General features: G+C 36.9%; 1 protein-coding gene across 4 annotated transcripts; it reads right to left on the minus strand.

Annotated features, from left to right (window-relative positions):
• Positions 1–4,263: 4,263 nt before the first annotated feature.
• Positions 4,264–22,681, minus strand: LOC122080224 (O-fucosyltransferase 8-like). Of its 4 annotated transcripts, none has more exons than XM_042647164.1 (10): positions 22,470–22,681; positions 20,047–20,136; positions 19,844–19,943; positions 19,580–19,650; positions 17,126–17,214; positions 13,255–13,375; positions 13,023–13,166; positions 8,382–8,716; positions 7,838–8,078; positions 4,264–4,887 (listed from the first exon to the last, which is right to left on the minus strand). In XM_042647164.1, exons 1-10 carry the CDS (start codon positions 22,494–22,496, stop codon positions 4,579–4,581), a joined length of 1,527 nt encoding a protein of 508 aa, XP_042503098.1. In that variant the 5' UTR covers positions 22,497–22,681; the 3' UTR covers positions 4,264–4,578. The 4 variants fall into 4 exon arrangements, with proteins under 4 accessions (XP_042503098.1, XP_042503097.1, XP_042503096.1 ...); XM_042647163.1 differs by having other exon boundaries at positions 22,434–22,681; XM_042647162.1 differs by lacking the exon at positions 22,470–22,681 and adding an exon at positions 21,577–22,369 and having other exon boundaries at positions 4,264–4,826.
• Between the last annotated feature and the right edge of the window lie 78 nt (positions 22,682–22,759).

Genomic DNA, 22,759 nt, shown 5'->3' on the forward strand with positions numbered 1-22,759 from the left:
CACCCCATACAATCCAAATATTTACCCCATTTTTTTTTTCTTTTTTTGCCGTAAATAATTTATCACATGATATTTTAAGTCGATTTAGAAATTTTGTAGATAGGTAAACCCCACAAATTTTTTTTTTTTGGATAGAAAGACTCCACAACTTTAAAAATCTAGGAATACCAAGAGGGTGATAAGGTACACTCTAATTATATACTATTGGAGGCCATACTGAAAAAGCCTCTAGTTTCATTACTTTTACTATTTTTTAGGGAAAAACTAGGAGGGGAATTGTTTGCTGCGGGTGCGGTGGTGTGGCGAGCATTGAATGGCCGAGACGACATCAGCACACACCCCGATGTCGTTCTGGCCATCGGATACTCGCCGCATCTCCGCATCCGTGGCAGAGGATGTTTTCACAGGGAAAAACTAGGAGGTTCTTGAAAAACCCGTGAACTAAAAATTAGGGTAGTTCTGTTGTTTTTTTAATCGATCACAATTCAGTCCAGTTTTCAAAAATATGGCTTGGACTCCCGAGAGCTTATGTGCCAAAACTAATGAAGTTATAAATTGACACAGTATTTCAAATTTGACATGTGACTAATTTAATATAATATCCACTCTCCCCAGCAGTTAGAATTGTTAAAACATCTTTCCATGTAGCATTACAAGCTTTGATTATGTGTGGTGAGGAATGTATAAGCATGGTTTTAAAAATCAGATTGGATTGATTAGGATCGCCTAGATCGAATTAGTATTGGTATTACTTGAAACTGATCCCCCATTTGATCGAACTAATATTGATCCACTACTACCGTATATGGGTAAAATAGTCCAAAATATCAATTAAAAAAAAAAGTGCACGCTCATCTTCAATTTGGATGGCAGAATCTTTTTCACCCACTATGTCTTGGCACATGTACACACTATGGGGTAACTTTCTTTCTTCCTTATTAGATGATTCTTTATTTGGGTTACCCATTCTGGATTAACATTGCCAGTCAATAACTCTAGATCATTAAATACTTTCATGAATGTACAACAATGGACAGAACAAAGGCTAAACAAAAGGCCAAGGCTAGCCCATTAACCTTAGATTTATTTTCATTTTGAATCCTGGGCCTCGCATTAAAGCCCTGTGGGCTTTGTCTCTAAATATATACTTCGTATTGTGCACGTGTTGACATATCATTTTCTATTCTGATAACGTTTATAATAAAAAAGGAAAAAGAAAGCTATCCTCTTATATGTGTCTATGCCTAGACATAAGTGAGTGTGAAAAGACTGCAATTGTCGGCCTATGCATTGAAGATTCCTTTGTGTAGCCTCTCATTGGTCTGCGTGCTAATGCAAGGCCATGCAATTGGGTAATGTTCTCTTAAAAGATTACTACATGATTGCATGACCTCTGCATTAGTGTGGAAGCCACATTTCAAGGTGTGCCGGGGGGAAAGAGGTGCATACGAATGCTCTTGTGTTTAGATGCAAGCTCCATGAGACCATGCAACGCTATTTTCCCGTAAAATATTTAAAGGAGTGGGTTTTCCATGACACGAAGGGGAGTTTTCATACTTAATCAATGATGGTGCAAAGAATAATAAGTCTACAAGAGACCCATGAGTAGCAAAGAAAAAATAATAAAGAAACAATCCCATGTGAGAATGAAAATAGTACCCTAGCATCGTGGGAAACTTTTTTTTAATATTTTATAATATTCAAATCAATGCACATCTGATGTGTGCAAACATTGATACTGTAGGGTTAGATTGGGCCAAACATGAACCATGTCCTTGCCTAGTCCAAAATCTGATAAGATTTCAAACCATCCGTGCCCAAACCATGTGGGCTCAAATTTACAGATTTGGATCCTCTCCAACATGGTCGGGCTCCTGTCCTGAGCGGTGGTCGCCTAGGTCTTGTCCATAGCTACTTGGACGACCAACATGTGTCTAGACAGTGATCCAGTGGCTCTCGGTGTGACACCTCTATTCTATTGATAGAAGCATAGCCGTTGGATCACTGCTTGAATACGTGTTGATCGCTCAAGTAGCTATTGGCTAACCTAGGTGATCATTGCTCAGGAGAAGAGCTGAATCCCTCTAACATAAGGGTTTGCTGGAGATGGACCATTAAGGAGAAAGAGAAAGACCCAAAATAAGAGAGGGAGAGAGAGAGAGAGAGAGAGAGAGAGAGAGAGGTCTCACTAATCCCTCTCCAGCACACCCTAAGTTGGAGAGGATCTTAATCCCAAATTTACCACCTCTACAATCATGTACAGCGACAGAGGTTGTGCCATGGTGTTGTGCAGTAGTTGTGTCCTTTTTGAAGTGCTCAAGAGATAAAGTGAGGTAGAAATCCATCAAAATTAAATATGGGAAAAGATATAATAAAAAAAGGGGACAGTGTTTTCTATCTGCAAGAGGCCCCTGTGTGTGGGCACAGGGGTGCATGTCCCTAGGAGGGACATGGCGGTCATTGCACGCCTCTTGTGTCTGTTGTGCAAGGACCTCTAGTGGACAAAAAATTGTCCCATAAAAAAAAAATATTAGAAAAGCATTTTTTTTCCCGTTAAGGTTTCTCACACTCCCTTGGAAAACCCCCATTAATTATATTCTAAAGTCGATGGTAGCTTTACAGTATAGTTCTTTACGCGTACATGGATGCACATATACTTAATTGATTTAGTCGGGGATGTGGAGGGGGAAGATAGTGAACAACTATAATACTCTCCATGTTCGATATGACAGGGTTCTAGTTAAAATTATTTTACTTCAACCATAAATCTTAACCCATAGAATGATTTTATTTTATATGCTCTTACACATTTGAATTCAAGGGCAACATATATTTTTGGAACCAAGTTTTTTGTGGGTGACAATAAAGAGAGAATCTCTTCACTCGTGTCTTTTGGCACACATGTGAGATTCTTGGAATAATGGAGTGGATAGATTTGACAGTTGTATACAAGTGCAGGTCAATATGATATCCTAATGGTGGAATCATGGATCCTTTTCACCTACAGTGAAACAAAACTCTTACCATTTTTTTTTTTTAAATCCCTAAGAAAGGATTCAAGAACTGAGAAAGGAAGCACCATCTCTTATGACAAGAGATTCAGATAATCCTTATTTACTAGCCCCTTAATAGTTTTTTATTTTTTTGCTTGAAAGGACTAAAGTAGCCCTTTTGGTTTGTCTAAACTTTTCAACATTATTGATGATCTTTAGACTCTCTTTTTCATTTTGAGTCAAAATAATCTAATCTGAAAGGAATCTCATAAAAAAAGTAATAGAGAAGGCACTATCTATCCACTTTTGTCTCTGTGCAACACATATTCATGTATTTGCCACTACTCTACTTTGGCTTGAGTGATTCCATGATTCCAAATAGATAGGGTATCTATCTCTTGAAGTTACTCTTAACTAGTCTCTTTCTCCTCATTCATTGTTATTTTGTATTTAGCCAATGAGACTTTTTAGGAATCATGATCCATGCCAAAAGAAATTTCCAGCCACTTGACAAAATCATCGTTCACTCCACTTATTGGATGCCTCGATTAATGGATGTGATCATTTGATTAAAAGATCAAAGTTAGTTAATTGAGTTCAATCCAATGAAATTACTATATTGCATTTTATCAATTTATAATTTATTTATTGAATCTCAGATAGAGCCGAATGGGGGCAAGAATCATGTAGCCGATTCCATTTAGCTAAAATTTTTCTGTTTTACTGGTGCTGGGCTTCTTTCCGTTGACTATATTTTTTACTTTCTTTTCTCTTACTTTCATTTCCCCTTCTTGTTTTTGAACGAAATAACCAACCCCATTAAGTTGGGATACGGCTGAGTTTGTTGTTGTTGCTGTAGAATTTATTTATTTGATATATTCATTTAGAAACTAATTTTATCACTAAGCAAGAGCAGATGAGTTTGGAACTTCATTTTCAATCCTAGTGTTGCAGTGAGTCTAACAACTGGCGATCTGGCCTTCAAGAAAATATGTGGATTATCAGCAATTCAGGTTCGAGCCTTTGATGTTAGAAGCATGGTTTCAAGTATTGGTATCGTATTGGCCGTATTAGATTGGTATTGGTTGAGACTGATTCCCAATCTCTGACTAGTGCGGATCGGTTATCCGTATCATGTCAGGGGTAAGACAGAAAAAAATTATACAAAAAAGCAAGGGCAAAACCGATTGATACATGCTGATCCATTCCGATGCATCTGCCGATACTGATAACGATACTGTTCCCTAAATCCATGGTTAGAAGAGAAATATTAAGAAATAAATTTTTGTATTGATCCATGTTTTGCTGTAACAACTCTTTGTGATACACAGATCTATTCATTATATGCATTGATCAATGTTATAACAAATACAGCTCTACCAGGGGGAAAAAGAGGAGTGTGGCAGATAGATGAGATAGTCCTGGTTCTTTAACCAGCTTTGTCTGGAATCTGATGATTTCAGGGAATTGTGTCTGATATGTGGGACAAGGGCAATAACATCAGTTGTCACAAAATAATGAATGAATAGAATGCCTCTGGAAGAAAACATGAAAATGACTTGGTCATGTGTAGGAGTGAGCACTGTTAGGTGGCCTTGCACATGCACTCTGGGGACCTTGGTTGCCGATAAATGCTTCGACCAAAAACTCTTGCACGTACTCTTTGATCTTCTTTGATCATCTTTCTTACTCTCTCTTCAAACCTTCTCCATCCTATAGTACCATTCTCGGACAAAATGGCTGAAAGCCTCTTCTTGTTGGGCCGCAAGGTTGGAGCATGACCACCACCATGGTAAACCCGGTATCCAGACACAAGAGATGAGAGCTGACTCCCTGAATCAGTCATTGCAAACACATCGGCAGTTGCACAAACAACAAAATCCAGGGCAGCTAGCTGCATTCAAGAACATTGTATCTTTTCATTTCAGAAATTGCAGATGGTTCTACAGAAAATTCTTAAAAAACCAATTGAGACACCATATGATTGGAAAAGTTCTATAACCATTTGATCCTTATTGGACAATAGCAGGGTGTGCTGCGCTACCAGGATTTTTCTTCTCTCTTTTTTCTCCTAAAGCAGGGAATAAGGCTTCACATGCTGATTGCTTGGATGATGGGGATTGTTGACCCACATTTAATCACTCAATAACAAATATCTAGTAATTGAAAGTGGCTTCAGGAATAGCAGTCTGAAGATTTTCATGTCATTGTCTCTAACAAGACAAGCAATTATCATTTTGAAAAATCAAAGTCAACTATGAGTTTTAACATGCCTTGGGCAAATGTCTAAATTTTTCACTATGAATGTGGCTTTGATAATACAAGAAGCAATTATATTAAACAAAGTTTTTGTAGGTATTGGGCCATAAATCAACAACAGTTACATGTAACATGACCTATAAAAGTTTACCCAAAAAAACACGACCTATGAAAGTTTTTCTTGGTAGAACACAATGAGTTGCAGCACAACCTGAATTGAATATCCATTTACTTGTAGATTTAGATTCTTCTAGTTCTGTTACGCTAGTTCACAGTCCAACAACCCAGTTAAATGCTGCAACCTATGAGATCATAAATGTATATACCTCTACTATGCAACTACTATCATTGAACCCTTTAGTTCATGGTCCAAACATCCAACCATCCAGACTATGAAATCATAAATGTACTAGTTGTTGGCATATGGGTGTCCACTATTCTGCCTTAGGTTTTCGTGACGAAACTCACAATGAAATGATGGTCCCTGAGATCACTAACATGTGTCTTCAATAAGAAAGGATCTATACAATCCCAAGTACACAAATGGACTGTCATGCATCAAAGAAGATTTGGATTAAGAGCAGCCCAATCAGGCACGAAGAGCTAGGTTAAAGTCATCGATTAAGCATCTCAAATGGAAGATCCCAGACAAGCTCGAGTGATAAATGGCATGAAGTAGAGAAGCCAAACTGGAGGACTCTAGCTTCACTTAAGTAAGGCCAAAGCCAAGAAGGGTTAAAGAGCTCAAATTGAAGATCAAGCTCCAAGGAACCCTCATGAAAATCAAGACTTAGGAATTAATTTTAATCATGTAAATCTTTTATTTCTTTATGTGTTGTAATAGAGTCTCAAAATCTCTAATTAAGTCACCAATGACCTAAAAGAATAGATCCCCAAACTTAGAAGGTTTAGTTTTGTGAATTGCTCTGTCCGGACGCAAAATTCTATACCACGGACATCCACATCCTTGCGCATATGATGGAGCAGCAAGGGAGCTTTTGAGCAATTCTCATAACCTCTGTCTGCAAATGTCCGGATGACAGCATGGGTGTCCACACTCAAGTGAAATTCGTTTTTACCCCTTCCAAGCATTTAATGGATAATATTCTCTATCATAGAAAAGTTTTGCCTTGAAGTGATCAACATAAAGTCCTCTTTTACTGGGATTTGGAATCAAGTAGATCAGAATTAAGGTTAAGAAGTTATGGGTTGTACAACGGGACTAGTCCTAGTTATTCAGAACCTTGTTTCTGCAGATGCAGCAGCTTCATGAGAAATTTGGAAACCCTAATGAGCTCAAAACAAGAAAATTGTAGCTCTCCAAGTCTGCTTTCCATTGGTTCAAGAATCAAGTAAATCTGAGCTCAAACGAGAAAAAAATATCGAACATGGTTCAAGGCAAAAAACCAGAGTACGTTTGCAAGAAATAAGAGACATCCATGTTCTTACGGAAACATCTGCATCATTAGTGCGGACATCCACACAGCACAGAAATGGTCATTTCCCCCCCTTTTTTTAACGTTAGTCAAAGTGACGGCTACTTTTTCAAAGGGGTTGCTTGGCCTGTAGGACTTTTTTTTGGGGGGGGGGGTTTGGAAGACTTGCACATTATATCAACATCTTTTGGTCTTGTTTAAAACTGTTAGCTTAAGTAAAAAATTGCATACTTTATTTTTAGGAATCACTGTGTTGTTGTTCATTTTTCTTTATCTACCTTTCTACAAGTTTTTACTTTGTGCTTTAATTTGTATATCTCACCTTTTGGAGGCCTTTTATCTTGAGTGAAAACACTCAAAACACTCTTCAAAGAGAGTTGTGGGAGATTGGAGAATCTCCATTGTTTTAAGGTTTGAGTGTTACCCAAAAGACGTGGGTTTGTTGTGAGCTGGGAAAACAACCAAAGGTTTGTAGTGAGCCAAGTGAAAAACTACATTGTAAGGATTTGTTGTGATCCCTGAAAGCAATTGTGAGAAGTATAGTGGAAAGTCCGAGTGTCTAAGTATCAATTGGTAGTGGATGTAGGCAAGGTTGCTAAACTACTCTAAATCGTATTGTCTTTATCATTGTCTTTATTTTCATCATTTTGATTTGGGTAAAAAATTTTAAACTATAATATCTTTCCATGTAATCCAATTCACCCCCTCTTGGGTTGCCACTCGATCCTCAAGGCCGTAAATCAGTAAATGTTTAAATATGGGGCAGGCAACAGTGATGCACTAATAAAAAACTTGCCTGTCCCATCAGATTAGCAGGGTCTTCCCCACATGTCTCAACTCAATTCCTCAATAGCCTTAACCCCAATAACTGGGTCAGATATATGAATTCTGTTCTGCCATTCAACTCTGTATAAAGGCTCGCAACCCTCAATCCTCTACTCTGGTTTATTCTGAAATTTATAATGCTTGGGCCATGACAGTGGGGCTCAATCTCTTACAACTCTGTCATTATGACAACAAAGTTGTAAACAATAATAAGATGCTATATAGTAAATCCAAAAATTGTAGAGTATCCAGAAGAAAAAATATATATATATATATGAAATGTAAATATTTTATCATTATGAAAGGGATAAAATGCCAGTTTACCTGAGAAGAGAAATTCCTGAATGGTGCAAGCTCAAGTGGTGTTAGGAGATGTTCCTTTGTAACCAAGTTGGGGTACAGGCTAGCAAAGGGTTGCATCCTTGATTTTCCTCCATATACATGAGATCCAGCAAGATAGATGTAGGTCCCACGTCTGAAACCAAGGCCAGAAAGCACAAGCGCAGCTTCTTCTGGTGTTAATGGACATCTGCCAAATTTTCTGAGGTCTGCTGGAGAAACCAACCTGCAAACCATTGTCATTGTAATGGGGTGTTGAATTATGTAAAGGATGCGGCAGGGGGCATTACTGAGTTTCCCCCCCATAGTCAGCTCTAATTAATAGAGTCAGTGGCTGTGGGGGGCAGAATTGCAATGTTTTCTCTTCCTCTTTTATTATAAATGAAAAGGGTTTGGCTTGTCCTCAAAACCATCCAAGCATTACAGTCCTAATTGTGCTGTTAACAAAGGGAAAGGTGCTCCACAAGGAGACCAAAACTTTATTAAATACGTTAGGACTATGAATGCTGAGGAAAAACATCGTACGTACTTGGTCTTTTTCAACCTCTCAATAAGCAAGGGAAAGTGATTTTCCCTGTATGCTTGGAGTTCCTTTCTCTCATTCTCTCCTCCTCCAAACTCACAGAGAGAGTATGCTACCATGTCAATTTCAAATCTCAAGTGCAAAGCAAGATACTTCGTTTGAGACGTTGAAGCTTGTTGCTGTTTAGATGGATTGTTGGGTATGAAGTTTCCAAGAAGTTGTCTATCTATCTGACCCAGGGCAAAATCATATTTCCGTAGCCTTCTAACCAATAAAGAACCAACTTCTTGAATTTTGGCCACAAACTTCAAAGCATGGAAGTTACATTTGCATCTTAATCTCTGCAACAAAATCCAGAATCATTTCATTGAAGATAGGACAGCTCACAAGACTAAAAATAGGCTACAACATGTCAGCACCACTTATCAGTGGGCAATAATGGCTTTATTCTGGATCTGATTCACAAGGAGGCAGAAGACCATATTGATGATATGGACTTTTATATTTTATATCTGATCTCTAGAAGAATTGGAAAAGATGAATATAAGATTAAGACATTGCAGAAACGATATCTGGCAAGGCATTTCAAGTTATGATATTAAACAAAAACTTATCACTACTTCAGAATTTTTTTTTATGTCAAAGGCACACTCAAATCATGTTATCTTGTTAGATGTAAATCTTTGACCTGAACAAGTTAACTATAATTACGCAATCTTTCTGCTCTCATTTAACCTGAATCATTTCCAATTTTTCTTCAATTGACATTTACTAGCAACATAGTTGTCAAGTCGCCTAGGTGACCCAAGTCGTTGGAGGGCTGCGCCTAGGTGACAAGGCGCCCTAGTATTTTTTTTGTATGTGTCCATTATATATAGCATAGCAATAATATAATTATGCTTACAACATTACAACAACAACAATACAGATTACATCTATGCAATAATTTGCCAATGTACTAATGTAGTACTGTGATTGAAAGATCAAAACAGCACCAAAATAGGACCTTTTCTCAGAGAATAAAAATCCATATTTGGATAATGATTAATAACAGTAAATCAGATGGTCAGATGACCACCAAACTCAAATCGAGTTCAAAAAATATAGGGATTAACAGTAGCTGAAAATCTAGATCAATCCAAGGGCTGGATCAGAAGATGTGATTTAATCCTAGTTGTGCTAGGAGAGGGGTAGAACAGTAATTTCACCAGTCAAACAAAATTTCAGAAGGGAGGAATATGTAGAGTAATCGATTCTGATTACATACATCAGATTAGAGAAACCAGTAAATCGAATCATCAGTATTTAAAAGGACAGAATTCCATTTAAGAGATAAGGGTAATATAAAGATTTCAGTATATCTCCAGATCCACAGGTCAATCTGATGGAGATTCTACTCGAATATCTCTAGAACAGTGAAAAACAGATTCCCAAAATCTGAAGGTATTCTAATGGCTGGATTCTTCTAATTAAAATTCATGCAAAAAAAGTCTTGCGTATGATCTGAAACTAGAACAGAATTTACTAGAATATGAACTGCTGAAAAAGAACCAGAACCTGAACTTGTCAATGGCCAGAAGGATGGAAGAATAGTATAGAGATAGAAAAACATACAGGCTTCACACCGCATGGTGGTTTGGAAGGATCAAACACCAACCAGCCTTGATCATACATAAGGAACCTTGTTCAAACACAAGGGATTTCTTCACAGCATGAAGATAGGAGCAACAAAAGCTTTTCATTAATCAAATTTCGTGTCCAATGCTAGGTTCCCATCAAAATTATAAAGAAGACTCAAAATAGACTCATACTCCTCTTGAACGGAAGAAAGCTTACTTAGATGGACATTTGATTATTGCTTGTAAGAATTTAGTGAACAGTTGAGTCATTCTCAGGGCATAATATCAGTTTCAGCAAAGCTGCACACAGATGAGAATTTACAAATTAATTCGAGTCAAGGGTGGAGGTGAGAACTATAGACAGCTCTCGATTTTGTTTCTGCTCAATGCTCATCTTATTGGATATTTCTATGAAGGTGTATGACATTTATGTGACAAAATATGATAACCATTCTTGGAAGCTCTAAACCAGTAATTTACAGGTGAATATTACAGAGTTTTATCAATATTTTGGTATTTATAATTTAGACTTCGGGTGCTTCAAGCTCACAAGGGGAGCTATTTCAACCAAATAGCAAGAAGAGTGGTTATTGCAGAAAGTAAAAGTAAAAGAGGAAATAGAATGGAAACTCTTGATAGCCTTTTACATACTAACATTGGCCAAAAGTTCTCAGGGAAAAGCTTCATTGGAAATCATCCAAGTAGAGAGAGGTACAATTAATGATTAAAGTATCGGTATCGGTCGGCCAAAATTAAGATACGTATCGGAGATACACTAAGATACGCTAAAGATACACAAATAAATGGATAGGAAACATTTTTTTTAAGCACTTTTGCATAAAGAATTTTTTAAAAAAAGCTATTGATAACATGTATTATGCATAAACACTAAATTGAGGGTATCGCACTAAGAATTCAAGGTTTGTAGTTGTCCCATAAATGTAAAATCCTTGTTCCCAACCTTGATTTTCACTTTAGATAGAAATATGGCTGGCTGCAACTTTAGAACAAAAACCCCTCAAAAAATCGTGTTTTTCTGAAAAATTACCCATCTTGGCCATTATATGATTGTAGCGCACTATATCGGTACATACCGATACTCACCAATACGTACCGATCAATATATACTGATACGTACCGATCGATACATACCGACACTCACCAATATGTACCGATCAATATATATCGATACTCACCGATATATACCGATACATACCGAAACGTACATTTCACCTCAATTTTATATTTTCCATAGAATTGTATCGGTGCATATCCTATCATATCGATGTGTATTGGTGGTGTATTAATGCATATCGGTATGCATCGTAGGATATATATGGATACAAAAGGATTTTAAAAATTCCATGTATCGTATTGGTCGGCTAAATTTAAGATACGTATCGGAGGGTATCATATCGGTATCAGAGATACTTTAAACCATGGGTACAATAGATAGTACTTATCATAATCAAAGTCTCTAGACCAAAAGCTTAAGCTGTTAGGTGGAGAGGCCCAACCAGGGAATGAAGTCATACAAAGTCCCAGACCTAGTCAATGTGTGACTATTACCTAACAACCGTCAAATGAAGTAGCTTATATGGTCATTTTGATGTCGGAATAGGGAAAACCAAAGATAAAAGAACAAGCAAAGGAAAGAGTTTTTGCATCAATATTCCATCAATAATGATAGATCATAGATGTCTTGAGATATTATATTCAAATCACATTTGAAAACAATGTTTCTTTTTATCAAGTGTACCAATTTTAATCATATTTCTTTTTAAGTACCTATACTATGCACGGAATGATGTAGATAAGTCACTTAAAGGGTTTATTTTATTGGAAATAAGCCTTGGGTTGGATTATGTAGGTGTTGAGACTTTGATCTAATGCGTTTTCTTTGTAATAGGAAAGTAGGAAAACGAGATTTAATTCATTAGTTTATTTGGAGTCCTGTTTTGAGCCTATTTTCCTTGTTATTCCAGTTTCCTAGACAGTTTAGGTTTCCCAACTAATTAAGGATCGGGTTAGGCCTTTCATTTTTAGTGTTAGAGTCTGTTTTGAGTCTTCTATATAAGTTTGTAAGGGGCTACAACATTGTACACGAATTTATGAATGATATTGCAGCTTTGTGCTCCCAAAATTTTGAGAGAGAATTTCTTCGATAACTGAGATAGTTGAGGATGAGAGGCCCAACTGAGATAGCCATTCCCACCTAAGTTTATCCCATCTCCATCATTATTCTTTTTTTTTTTTTTATCCATTCCCACCTACGTTTATCCCATCTCCATCATTCTTTTTTTATTTTTTTATTTTTTTATTTTTATTCTTTCATCATCTTCTTCATCCAACAATAATTAAGCATTGTTCTTCAATTTTTCCTGGAATTTCTTCAAGTCTTCTAGAAGGTTGGATGTCACACATTTTTTTATTAAGTAATTTAGCCATCCGATCGATCTCAAATTTTGACTAGGCATTCGAAAAACTCTAATTTAGATATTGATTCAAATTTAGGCCCTTTCTGACGGCTTGATTTTGAGATATTTGCAAAACACCAATTCTTCCCTTCCCTTCTCAAGATCTAGAAAAAGTTACTGTTTTGCTTCCATTTGTTGATTCAATTTAACTCTTGAAATCAGAGATTGTTTGTGCTATATTAACCTAATTCCGAACCCTAATTTTGGGCTGGAAATTACTGTTTTTCCCCTCATGGTTATTGTTTTGCTTTCCCTCCATAGTTGTTATAGTACTTCTCTCATAGTCTTCATTATTTGCATATGAACTATCCTTTGAGTATAGATCCTCGTCAACTGGCTACTATTTTGATTCTTTCAAATATAGTACTACATTATGGAAATTCATTTAAACATGAAATAGCAGGGATGCAATCATCTCTAAATCTCTAGTATTCCAACAGGGCATTTAGACAGTTGATAATATGAAGACAATTTAGTGGGGGACGACAGTTGGGTTCCACAGCAGCAACATCCATCATGCCATATAAAACTTCTTAAGTGATGTTCTTAACCTGAAGCTCAAAAGGTAATGGATCAAATCCAAGTCGATTGCCAAATCCAAGGAAGTGAACAAGTCCATTCCGTCGTAGGAGGGGGAGTACAGTCTCAATAAACTCAATGGGTGTTGCTTCCTTGCTAATATCTGCATCGGTAATCTGAGAAGTAAATGGAGTAAAATGGTATTCTTAAAATGCATTGCCTTTGTCAAATAAAATGAAGCAAACGTTCAGGAAATGAACACACCAAACCACCAATGGCCTCAATATCTACTGACTGAAGATTATAAGGAAGTTCCTTCAGAATATTCACTTCATCCTTCAAAAGATTCATGAAATACTCCTCTTGATAAATATCACCAAATTGGCTGCATCCCCATCCAGTGAAACACAATATAAGTGTACCACTAAGAAATCATCAGAATGTATGATCTGATATCTACAACAAATAAGGAAGCATTTCGTGCATAGCAGATAGGGAGCTAAATGCAAACACACATCCCATTATCATCCACTTCCTTGAGTATGTAATTATGTTTGTCTTGGTCAATCATGGAACACCCAATAATGCAATTGGTCAATTTCTCATATGTGAGATGAATTGTTTCATATATGGATATTAGGTCTGACTACCTAATGTTCTATGGCCAAACCTAATTACTGTCTGTTTAAGATGTATTATACTTCAAAAAAATATTTTTCATGTATTATATGTTAGAGTTCATGGAGTAAGGTATTATGGATACTTCGTTAAATAAGCTTGTATTGTCTTCCGTTTTTTACTCCCTAGGTAGGAATTCTTATGTTAGTGTGGCAGGTATTGATGTAATTTTACATGGCATTCATAAGTTAGTAAATATAGGGGAGAGAAATAGATTCTCTTATCATATTTCCTTTTCTTACTTTGAACTTGGTACTGGAGGCTGCACCATGTAAGAAGATTTGTTTAAGCTGTTAACCGATCAATCAGAAGACATATTAATGAAGATTTGAAGCTACGAAGACAGATTTATGAGCAAGAAAGAAAAAACAAGGGTACTGCCAGCCCTGTAGTTTCTGCTCTCTCTCTTTCCTCAGGAATCCGTTGAAGTTGGGACCAGGTTCATTGGAGTCGCCCAAGGGTCTTCTTTCAAGACCCCATGACCTCGGTTGCAAAGTTTGTGAGTTGTTGGTTTGCAACTTGATTCTCTACCGTCCTACAGTACCGCCAGATTCTGGTTTACTTCTTCTTTCACCTTGAATGCTAATCTTGAGGCAATCTAGTGCTATTTAATGGTAAGCTATACTATTTGGGGTTTGTGAGTTGTAATAGGATGAACACACACCTTGAAATGTGCATTTGGTTAAAGTTTCTTCAAATTTTGTGATCTGTTTGCAATCTGGAATTGTTGTGTGAGTGTTGGAAAGGAGTGTTTAGGTAGATGTGTACTCCTCATCTGGTTTGGGTATCCAACCAGCTTCCAGAGTGTGCTCTCAAAATAATGTCAAAGGTCAGTGGACCTACGAAATCCTTGGCCGATGGTTCAAGTACTGCAAGCCCTAGCCTAATTTCCCTTGAAAATCCAAACACCCAGATATCATTGTTAAGTTGGATAACACCAACTATTTGGATTAGGCTCACTTTATTAAGTCATCCCTGCGAAGTTGTGGGAAGTTAGGTTACATCACTAGTAACAACAAGGATCCTCATTCAAGTGATCCAACATATCAGAAATGGGAGGAGAACTCAACTGTTATGACCCAGTTGATTTTTCCTATAAAACCTGAGATTGGTAGGAGATTTATGTGGAAGGAGACAACGAAGGATATTTGGGATAGTGTTGCTAAGTCTTTTGACTGAGTGGGTGACTCGGCTAAGGTCTACCAACTACTTCAGAAGATTATCACAATGAAATAGGGGTGACAGGACTATCTCTGAGTACTATAACATAGTTGTTGGTTTCTGGGAGGAGTGTGACCACTATAGGGACCTCTAGCTGTCCAATCCCGAGAACGAGGTGAAGACCTATAAGACATTTAAGAAGAAGCATGTCTTGAAAGGGAGTAGTATACCTCCACATGACTGGTATGTCTCAGTATTATGACTCCTATTTTGTATGCTCAGGTAGGAATAAGGTTAGAATTCTTGATGGTCCACTTCCTCTATCTTTGGTAAGGGTAGTGTAGACAAGGATGACCAAGAGTAACCAGTATCGCGGGCTCAGGATAAACCAAAAAATAAAAAAAATTTGTGACTCACAGTAGAGTAATCTGATGGGGAAAAACTCTGGTCGAAACTATCTACCGATGTGATGAACAAAATATCAAAATATGGCCTAGATCCAACAGGTGGATAGGAAGTTCAGCCCCGTCCAATTTTTTGACATTCTAATTCTGTACTTGTTATTATTCTGGCTATTGAGTTGCTACCTGTCAACCGATATACCAGTAAATGCTATCGGTTGTATTTTTTGTGGTTGGACTTCATTTCACGGCCCTATTATAGGTTGTTGAGAGTCTTAAGTGTCAAAACACCTTGCTGTTAGATGGTGTTGTTAGTTTCTGTTGCTGGTTTGAATCTTGTAACATACTGATGTTAATATAGCTTAATCCGATGGTCTAATCAATACCTAGTTGACTAGTTAGGTATTGGACAACAGAGCCACTATTTTGACTGGATGATATTGAGGATTGTTGAATGCTACCTATGATTGAAGGATTATCATGAAGATCTGATTCCGCATCACTACAAAACTTGTGGACAAGTTTTTTTTGGAGAATTGATGTAGTTTAGGAAAACATGAAAGCCACCAACAAACCAGACCATCAAATTAGACCAAGAATGAGTTAATATGTGTAATTTTGAGTGTCCAATGAGTGTATGGGCTATGGGTGGGTTTACTCTTGTAATGGGCCAATTTTATAAGCCCAAATAATAAAGATTTAAGTCTTATATGGGATAAGTAGTTGGTTTCTCTTTTCTGTTTCTTAGTCATCAAGAATATTAAGTTTGTATTTTGAGTTTCTATTTCCTTGTAAGCTTTGTTTAATTGCTATTTTGAAAGATCTCTCCATTAGCCAAAGAAAGTTTCTATTTTTGTATCAAGGCAATTTATAAATGGAGGTAGTTCTTATGTTAGTGTATGTGTGTGTGTGTGGGGGGGGGTATTGATCACGATGTAATTTTACATGGCATTCAAAAGTTGGTAAAAATAGGGGAGCGATCGATTCTCTCCCCAAGAATTCCTATGAACTCCCTCCTCTCCTTTTTCTTCTTCTTATTCTTCTTCTTTTATTATACCTGACACTGATACTTAAATCCTTGTGTATTAGTTACAAGCGGCTTTACAAAAGACTCCTAATTACTGAATTAAGTGAAAACAATTCACATATTAATGTTGTAATAAAAAAAAAAAAATTAGTACCAAGCTCTTGCCTCAATTAAGAAATCACATGAACAATGATCCCATGTCCTAATCACATGTATGAGAGAGAGAGAGATAAAGAGCAGTCATGTACACTTCCAGAGTTATGGGAAGAAAAACATATCCATGAAAAAGTACAATTAACCAAAGGGGCCAACATCCAAATCAAAGGAAGTGGTAGAGAGAGAGAGAGAGAGAGAACCAAGTGAGGCAAAAGAGACACTCTTTTTCTTTATTTCACTTTTCTTTTGTCCTAATTAACTAATAAACTGAGAATTTTCGTATATCATAATTCAGATTTGAAATCTGTTGCATCACCTCAATGTTTCCGTCTCCAATTCTCATGTATAGATATCTCATCTTGTGACATAATATTACATGTTTAATTATATTATGATATATTGTACCTTGTACACCAGGCAGCTTTCTATCATTTTACTAGAAAGTCTTACTCTTAGACGAAAAAAATAATATTACTAGACATAAATGAAGAAAAGTCATGCTCAAGTAACTCTCATATAGTTGAGAAATGAACAAGGATTAACAGCTTCAACAGAATGTTATAAATGAACTACAGTCTTCAGCTCAAGTGCAGATAATGATGATATCAGCATCATTTGTTGTTTGAAAATAGGAATTAAACTAGATTTCTTAATACAAAATGCAACAAGAGACATATGTATCAAAAAATAAAAGCAGAAGGTGATATCTGACCTGGGATCCTTCCATACATTGCTATAGAGAAACTTAGGAATTACTAAAGTTGCATTAAGAAGAGACGCCATAACAACAGCATTGCAAACCTGCAAGCATGAATAGTAAGTAGCATTAACCTGATCCTTGATGTTTCTCAATCAAAAGGCCAGTGGAAAGTGGAAACTATATATAGCATTTTTAGCACTTTATTTATTTCCCTATCAAAAGCTGATGCAGAGTTGTATCAGGGATGAGTCTAACTACAATAAATGGAAGCCAAGTTATCATGGTCTAAATTATTTATTTCCTATATTCCTTGTTTATGGTGTATCCAACAACTGCACTACAAGCATCATAGACATGTAACGAAGTTATAAAACACCATTTGGTCTAATACTCTTCATATTTCGTTTTCTTATTATTGTTAAGATATTAATGCATATCTACTTGTTGTACAAAGTAAACTCGCTTTGCAAATCTATTGTGTTGATTTTTTTGAACAACTTTGTTGGACTACTGAGTTCTGAGTCGTTGATGGCTGCTGACTGTCCCGCAATATGTGCTGTTTCTTAAAGATCAGATATGATATTTTATGGTCAGCTCTGATATTACTATTTCGTTAGTCTGAGATATGATATGGCATATTTATGGATAGCGATGGTTGCTGCGATATAATGATTGGACTATATTGTTCTCCCCTGCGTGTACCCCTGCTTTATTTGTTCACGTGTAGAGCTACAAAAGAGGGGGAGGAGATAATTTCGAAGATTGTTGAAACTTATTTGAAGATTATCTCCCAAGACTCCTTATTTGCAGATTATCTGCCTGTCTTCTTATTTGAATTATTTCCCATCTTCATATTGCAGATTATCTATGTCTCATTCATGGAGATTTGTATCTCCATATTGGAGATTATTGTGTCTCCTACATGGAGATTATTTCATGTTTCTTCCTTGTGAAATTATTTGTTTGCCTTCTCTGTGAAGGTTATTGCCAGTGTCTCCTTATAGAAGATTATTTACCTTGTCATTTCATTTAAGTTTTTTAGCCCACAACAATGATTTATTCATCTTCCCCTAAACACCTCATGGGCTTTTGTTAGTGTTGTTGCTACTGTTGTTGAAGTGTTCTAACCTGCAGCGATGATTAATTCATCTTCCCCTATTGCTATTTTCTGGGCTTCTACTGTTGCTGTTGTTGTTGCCATTGTCTGGCCTGCGGATGGTGTTTCCTACTTCTCATATTGATACCTCGATTTTTTCTTCACAAAGAATTTGTTCTGTTGCTGTATTGGTGGCTGCTTTCTCTTCATTGATGTTGCAACTGGAAAGAACTTCCTTTTATGGCTACTGGATTCTACAACTGCTATATATGGTCAGGTCTGCTTCTGCTGATTGTGTCTGTTCTTGTTGTTCCAAGCTGGAGTCTAAGAGATATATGTATATGCTCCAGCTTAAGAAGGAAGTTATGTTGATGTTTTAGTCAAGGTTGTCAAAGCGTCGCCTAGGCGTCCTAGCCTTTTATTTTATGGGTGCCTTGTTGGTGTCGCCTTAATATTTGACGCCCCCCTCGACCACCTTGGTTCGCCTAGCACTTTGACAACTATCGTTTTCGCAGTCATGGTGCCATTTATAATTTGTGGTAGTGTTTAGAATCTTTAGATATGTGTAATGAGTCATGGTGATGTTCATCATATGTGGCGAGGCTTAAGTTGTTAAGTGGTTCTACTGATTATTGGGGGGGCGGGGAGGTTTCTTATTTGTAGTTGTAATTGATAATTACTCTTATGACTCATAGATATGATAAATACACTGCCAAGACTCACGGTGTATATACACACAAGTATAAACAAACCGTTAGCCCCCCTCTCTCTCCTTTCTTCTCCCTCCTCTTCTCTTCTTCTCTGAAGGTCCTGGTTTGTTAGACTAGGTTTTGCAAAAGTTAAATTTGTTTAATCCATCCATGCAGGTAAGACTATCTCAAATCATTACCATTTGGTAAATGAAGAAGAAAAGTCAAAAGGAAAAAAGAAACAGCATTTGATCTGTGGATTGGTAAAATCATCATAAAGAAAAATTTCCAAAGCTTTTATGGTGGTCACTGCTCACCGACCTGACAAACATTATCCAAGCATGGACTTGTGGTGCCAACTGCCAAAGAAACACTGGCATCTTTGTAGCAAAGACACTTCTTTTATTTCAAAATTTTGTCTTGTTCAACACCCATGCTCATGTTGTACACATACACCAACACCTCTTTTATGTATCAAAAAAGCCTAAATAAATTTCATATCAGCTGCAATGTTCATTACTAAACCCACTGTTCATGTCCTAGTTACTTACAGAGGCTTTTATATATATCAAAGCTTCCATTGATAATATTTTCCTTGTAATCTTTAGTTATGCAGGACCCCATGGAGCACAAAAATTTGATTCAACAAACTAGAGGTGGCTAAGCAAGTTAGAGCCTTACAGCAACTCGTTGTTGATTGAGACCACCATTTGCGCTTACCAATATAAAGCCCGTGCTTCCAGAGTGCTTACCTGCAAAAAATGAAGATGCATGGGAAATGAAGAGGAGGAGAACAAATTATTATGTAAACTAGAATATGACTGAGAATGGCTGACAACTATCGAGACTTTGTCAGATCACTGTCAAGCCGTCATAAAGAACCTGCTTCTAACAAAAAATCAGAACATTAACTTCACTGAGATATTAAACAACTGACAAAGTTACCTTGGTGTAAGGTACTAGTTTTATCTGCACAAGGTTTCCATGCGGACGCCTGTTTATATGGTTCCTCCCACATTGTTGATGAATCATGCATCAACTCTTTCTGTTTCATAATTAAGGTGATAAAGACCATACAAGATCAGTCATATGTTCAGACAATACAATACATATATAAGAATATGCCTTTTTTTTTCCACATAATATACCTCTGAAAGCACACTGGAAGCCAAATTTAGAAGCCTGCCATACATCAGTATGGGAGTTTTTTCTTCCTTGACAAATTCACCCCTCTTGTCCTTCAAGTGTACAGGTTACAACCACATATTAGTTTGCACTTCTTCCGAGCATGTGAATTGAGGTGGACATTTACATATAACAAACAACCATAATCCAGGTTGAATCATAGGAGAAAGATTTGCAATAAAAATGCAGACTTATCTACAAGAATTCATATGCATCCATGAATTAAATGGTTGACCCATTCTAACAGTGAAATCATGTGCTCCAGTCCAGCAAACCTCCAGCAAAATAAAAGCTAAAAGTAAAAAACAGATAGGATGCAACAGACATGAATGTATTTCTTCAAAACTCTAGTATACAGCATAAGATATCTTAGCTTAAAAAGGACAAATGGCCATTGTACAAGACAAAAATAAATAAATCTTATTTAAGAAGGGAAAAATGCTACTTCAAGGCCCAGTCAAGATAAGCTTCCCTTGATTGTTGACAAATTTTTGCCACTTGGAAGAATGATGTGGCAACTTTGACCATTGGATAGATAGTGGATGGTCGGGATAGGCCATGTGTCAAATTTCAGACTTGAATTGAACCATATACTCCACTGTGTATAGGCATACATCGCATGGATGTCAGTATGTCTATGCACACCTATGGTACTCTGACCACTACTGTGCACTCTCCCATAGTCCAGGATTTTCTTTGCTCTATTTTGCCACTTGGAAAACTTCGGTTAGGCTGAAACATGACATGTAAGCAGGGGATCTAGGGGTCTCCAAAAACATAATTCTTTTGGAGTGTGGAAAGAAGGCAAGCTACACTTTGAAATAAGGAAATGTCAGCTGGAAAATATTTCAATCTTGATTATGAGTTGAAAATTACAGACACAATCATCAATTGGATGAACTCAAGCTATGAAGCATCATAGAAACTAAAATCAACAAATTAGTCCCACAATGGCAGAATGGCCCCACAAGGTTCAGGGGAACATTCCTAGTATTGTGGATAATAAATTTCCACTATACAATTGCTTTCAAAGAACATTAGAACCTTAAGCTAGAATTGAATCCTTTAGGAATGGAGCTGGCTTTACTATTTGACTGAGCTTGTAAATTAATCCTATATTCCTATACCGCTATACAAGAGGGAATGCAGCGGAAAAATTGACAATATGAATTGATTACAAACTGGAACATACAGGAACAAGATGGGGACAAGACAAATTAAAGCAAAAATGAAGAAAAAGTCACAATGAGAATTAAGGGAAAAAAAATGAGACTAACAGAATACAGAACAAAGTGCCAGCTGTTAGAGTGGAGTCAAGGAAACCAAGATGAGGTGGTCAATCTAGGATGCAGTAGCTACAATTCTGCAAGTTATTGAATTCTAGAAGCTTTGACACAAGCTGCAAGTAAGGATTGGAAAGACAGCCATTTAAGTCCACAACAACCACTTATGGCTTCACCAAGTATATAACATATTGACATGAAAAGTCATACCTCAACCCTGTTTTGTTTTCTCTGAGAGGAACTATTCTGAAGATTCATAGAACGAATAATAGAGAGCATAAGGGAATCAAGCAGGAAAAGGGAACCCATCAATCCAAAAACAACCGCAATCAACCACATATACTTATAACGACATATCTGCCTTTTTGCACTACAGTTTCCCTTAGATGCACCAACTTTTGCAGTATCATTCTTCAGCTCATTAAGCAAAACTGATTTGCTCCATACATAATCTCCCCCAAATGGTCTCCTTCCAAAATTATTCTCCCTGCCTGATAAGTTTTCTGAGTATCTACTCTGGCAGTTAGTCATCCCTAAAGGTAGCTTTACATTTTCCAAAGGAAGACGTGGGTTTCTGAGAGAACCCTGCTTTCCCATTAGACTTCTCTCTATGTGGCCTTGATCAGTAAGAAATAGATTATCTGAGTTTCTCTGGTTTCTACTGCTATATTGGTAACTCTTCCTTTTGGAGCCATAGTCTTATAAGACAACCGGTAAAACACTCACAGAGAAGGCCAGAAAACACAAAAATATATCTAACCACCAAAGCATAATTAATAATATATTCAAGAGAATTGCATCAACCTCTATACCCAACACAGATTAAATCAAACTTTATGTGTCTTGTGTCCAATGTGCATGAGAAACGTTAACTATAAGAGCGACCCACCAGCCGATAGAAAGCATTAGAGCAGAATATTTGAAGTTTAATTCAAAGATAAGCTAAGAAGTAGGTATCAACGATAGAAGAGTGAAACTTAAGCGAAATTTGCATAAGAAATTAATCAAATTAAAAAAAAAAAAAAAAGAGAATATACAGAGATTAAAAAATGCAGGTCAAGACTCACATCAATGTCAACTACTTCCGACCTGACGGAACCAACCTTGCTATGATCTTCCTGTGTTTCCATCCTCCGATAGAAGCGTTTGAACAAAGGAGAGTGAAGAAGCAAACTCTAGATTTCGCCATGAGAAGATCACGGAGACTCATAGCAGAGGAGAACGAAGAATAGACGAAGATAGTAAAGCGTTCCGATGAAGAGAGAACGGAAACAACTGTCATCGTTGGCTGTGGGCCTGTGGCGGACTGACGGGCCCTTTGAACTCGAAACCCGTTTCGTATATTACTTTGGATAGGCTTCAGCGTCTGTAATTTATTCAAAATGTCCTTGTT

Source organism: Macadamia integrifolia, chromosome 5, assembly GCF_013358625.1.
Source record: "Macadamia integrifolia cultivar HAES 741 chromosome 5, SCU_Mint_v3, whole genome shotgun sequence".
NCBI lineage: Eukaryota > Viridiplantae > Streptophyta > Magnoliopsida > Proteales > Proteaceae > Macadamia > Macadamia integrifolia.

Excerpts from the sequence above, each read along its gene's own strand:
- LOC122080224 (XM_042647161.1), bottom strand. The coding sequence starts at position 21,963 with ATGGGAAAGCAGGGTTCTCTCAGAAACCCACGTCTTCCTTTGGAAAAT. Across the intron at positions 20,137-21,576 it reads GAAAACAAAACAGGGTTGAG|GACAAGAGGGGTGAATTTGT; the intron begins GTATGACTTTTC and ends GTACACTTGAAG. Across the intron at positions 8,717-13,022 it reads CATTACCTTTTGAGCTTCAG|AGATTAAGATGCAAATGTAA; the intron begins GTTAAGAACATC and ends ATTTTGTTGCAG.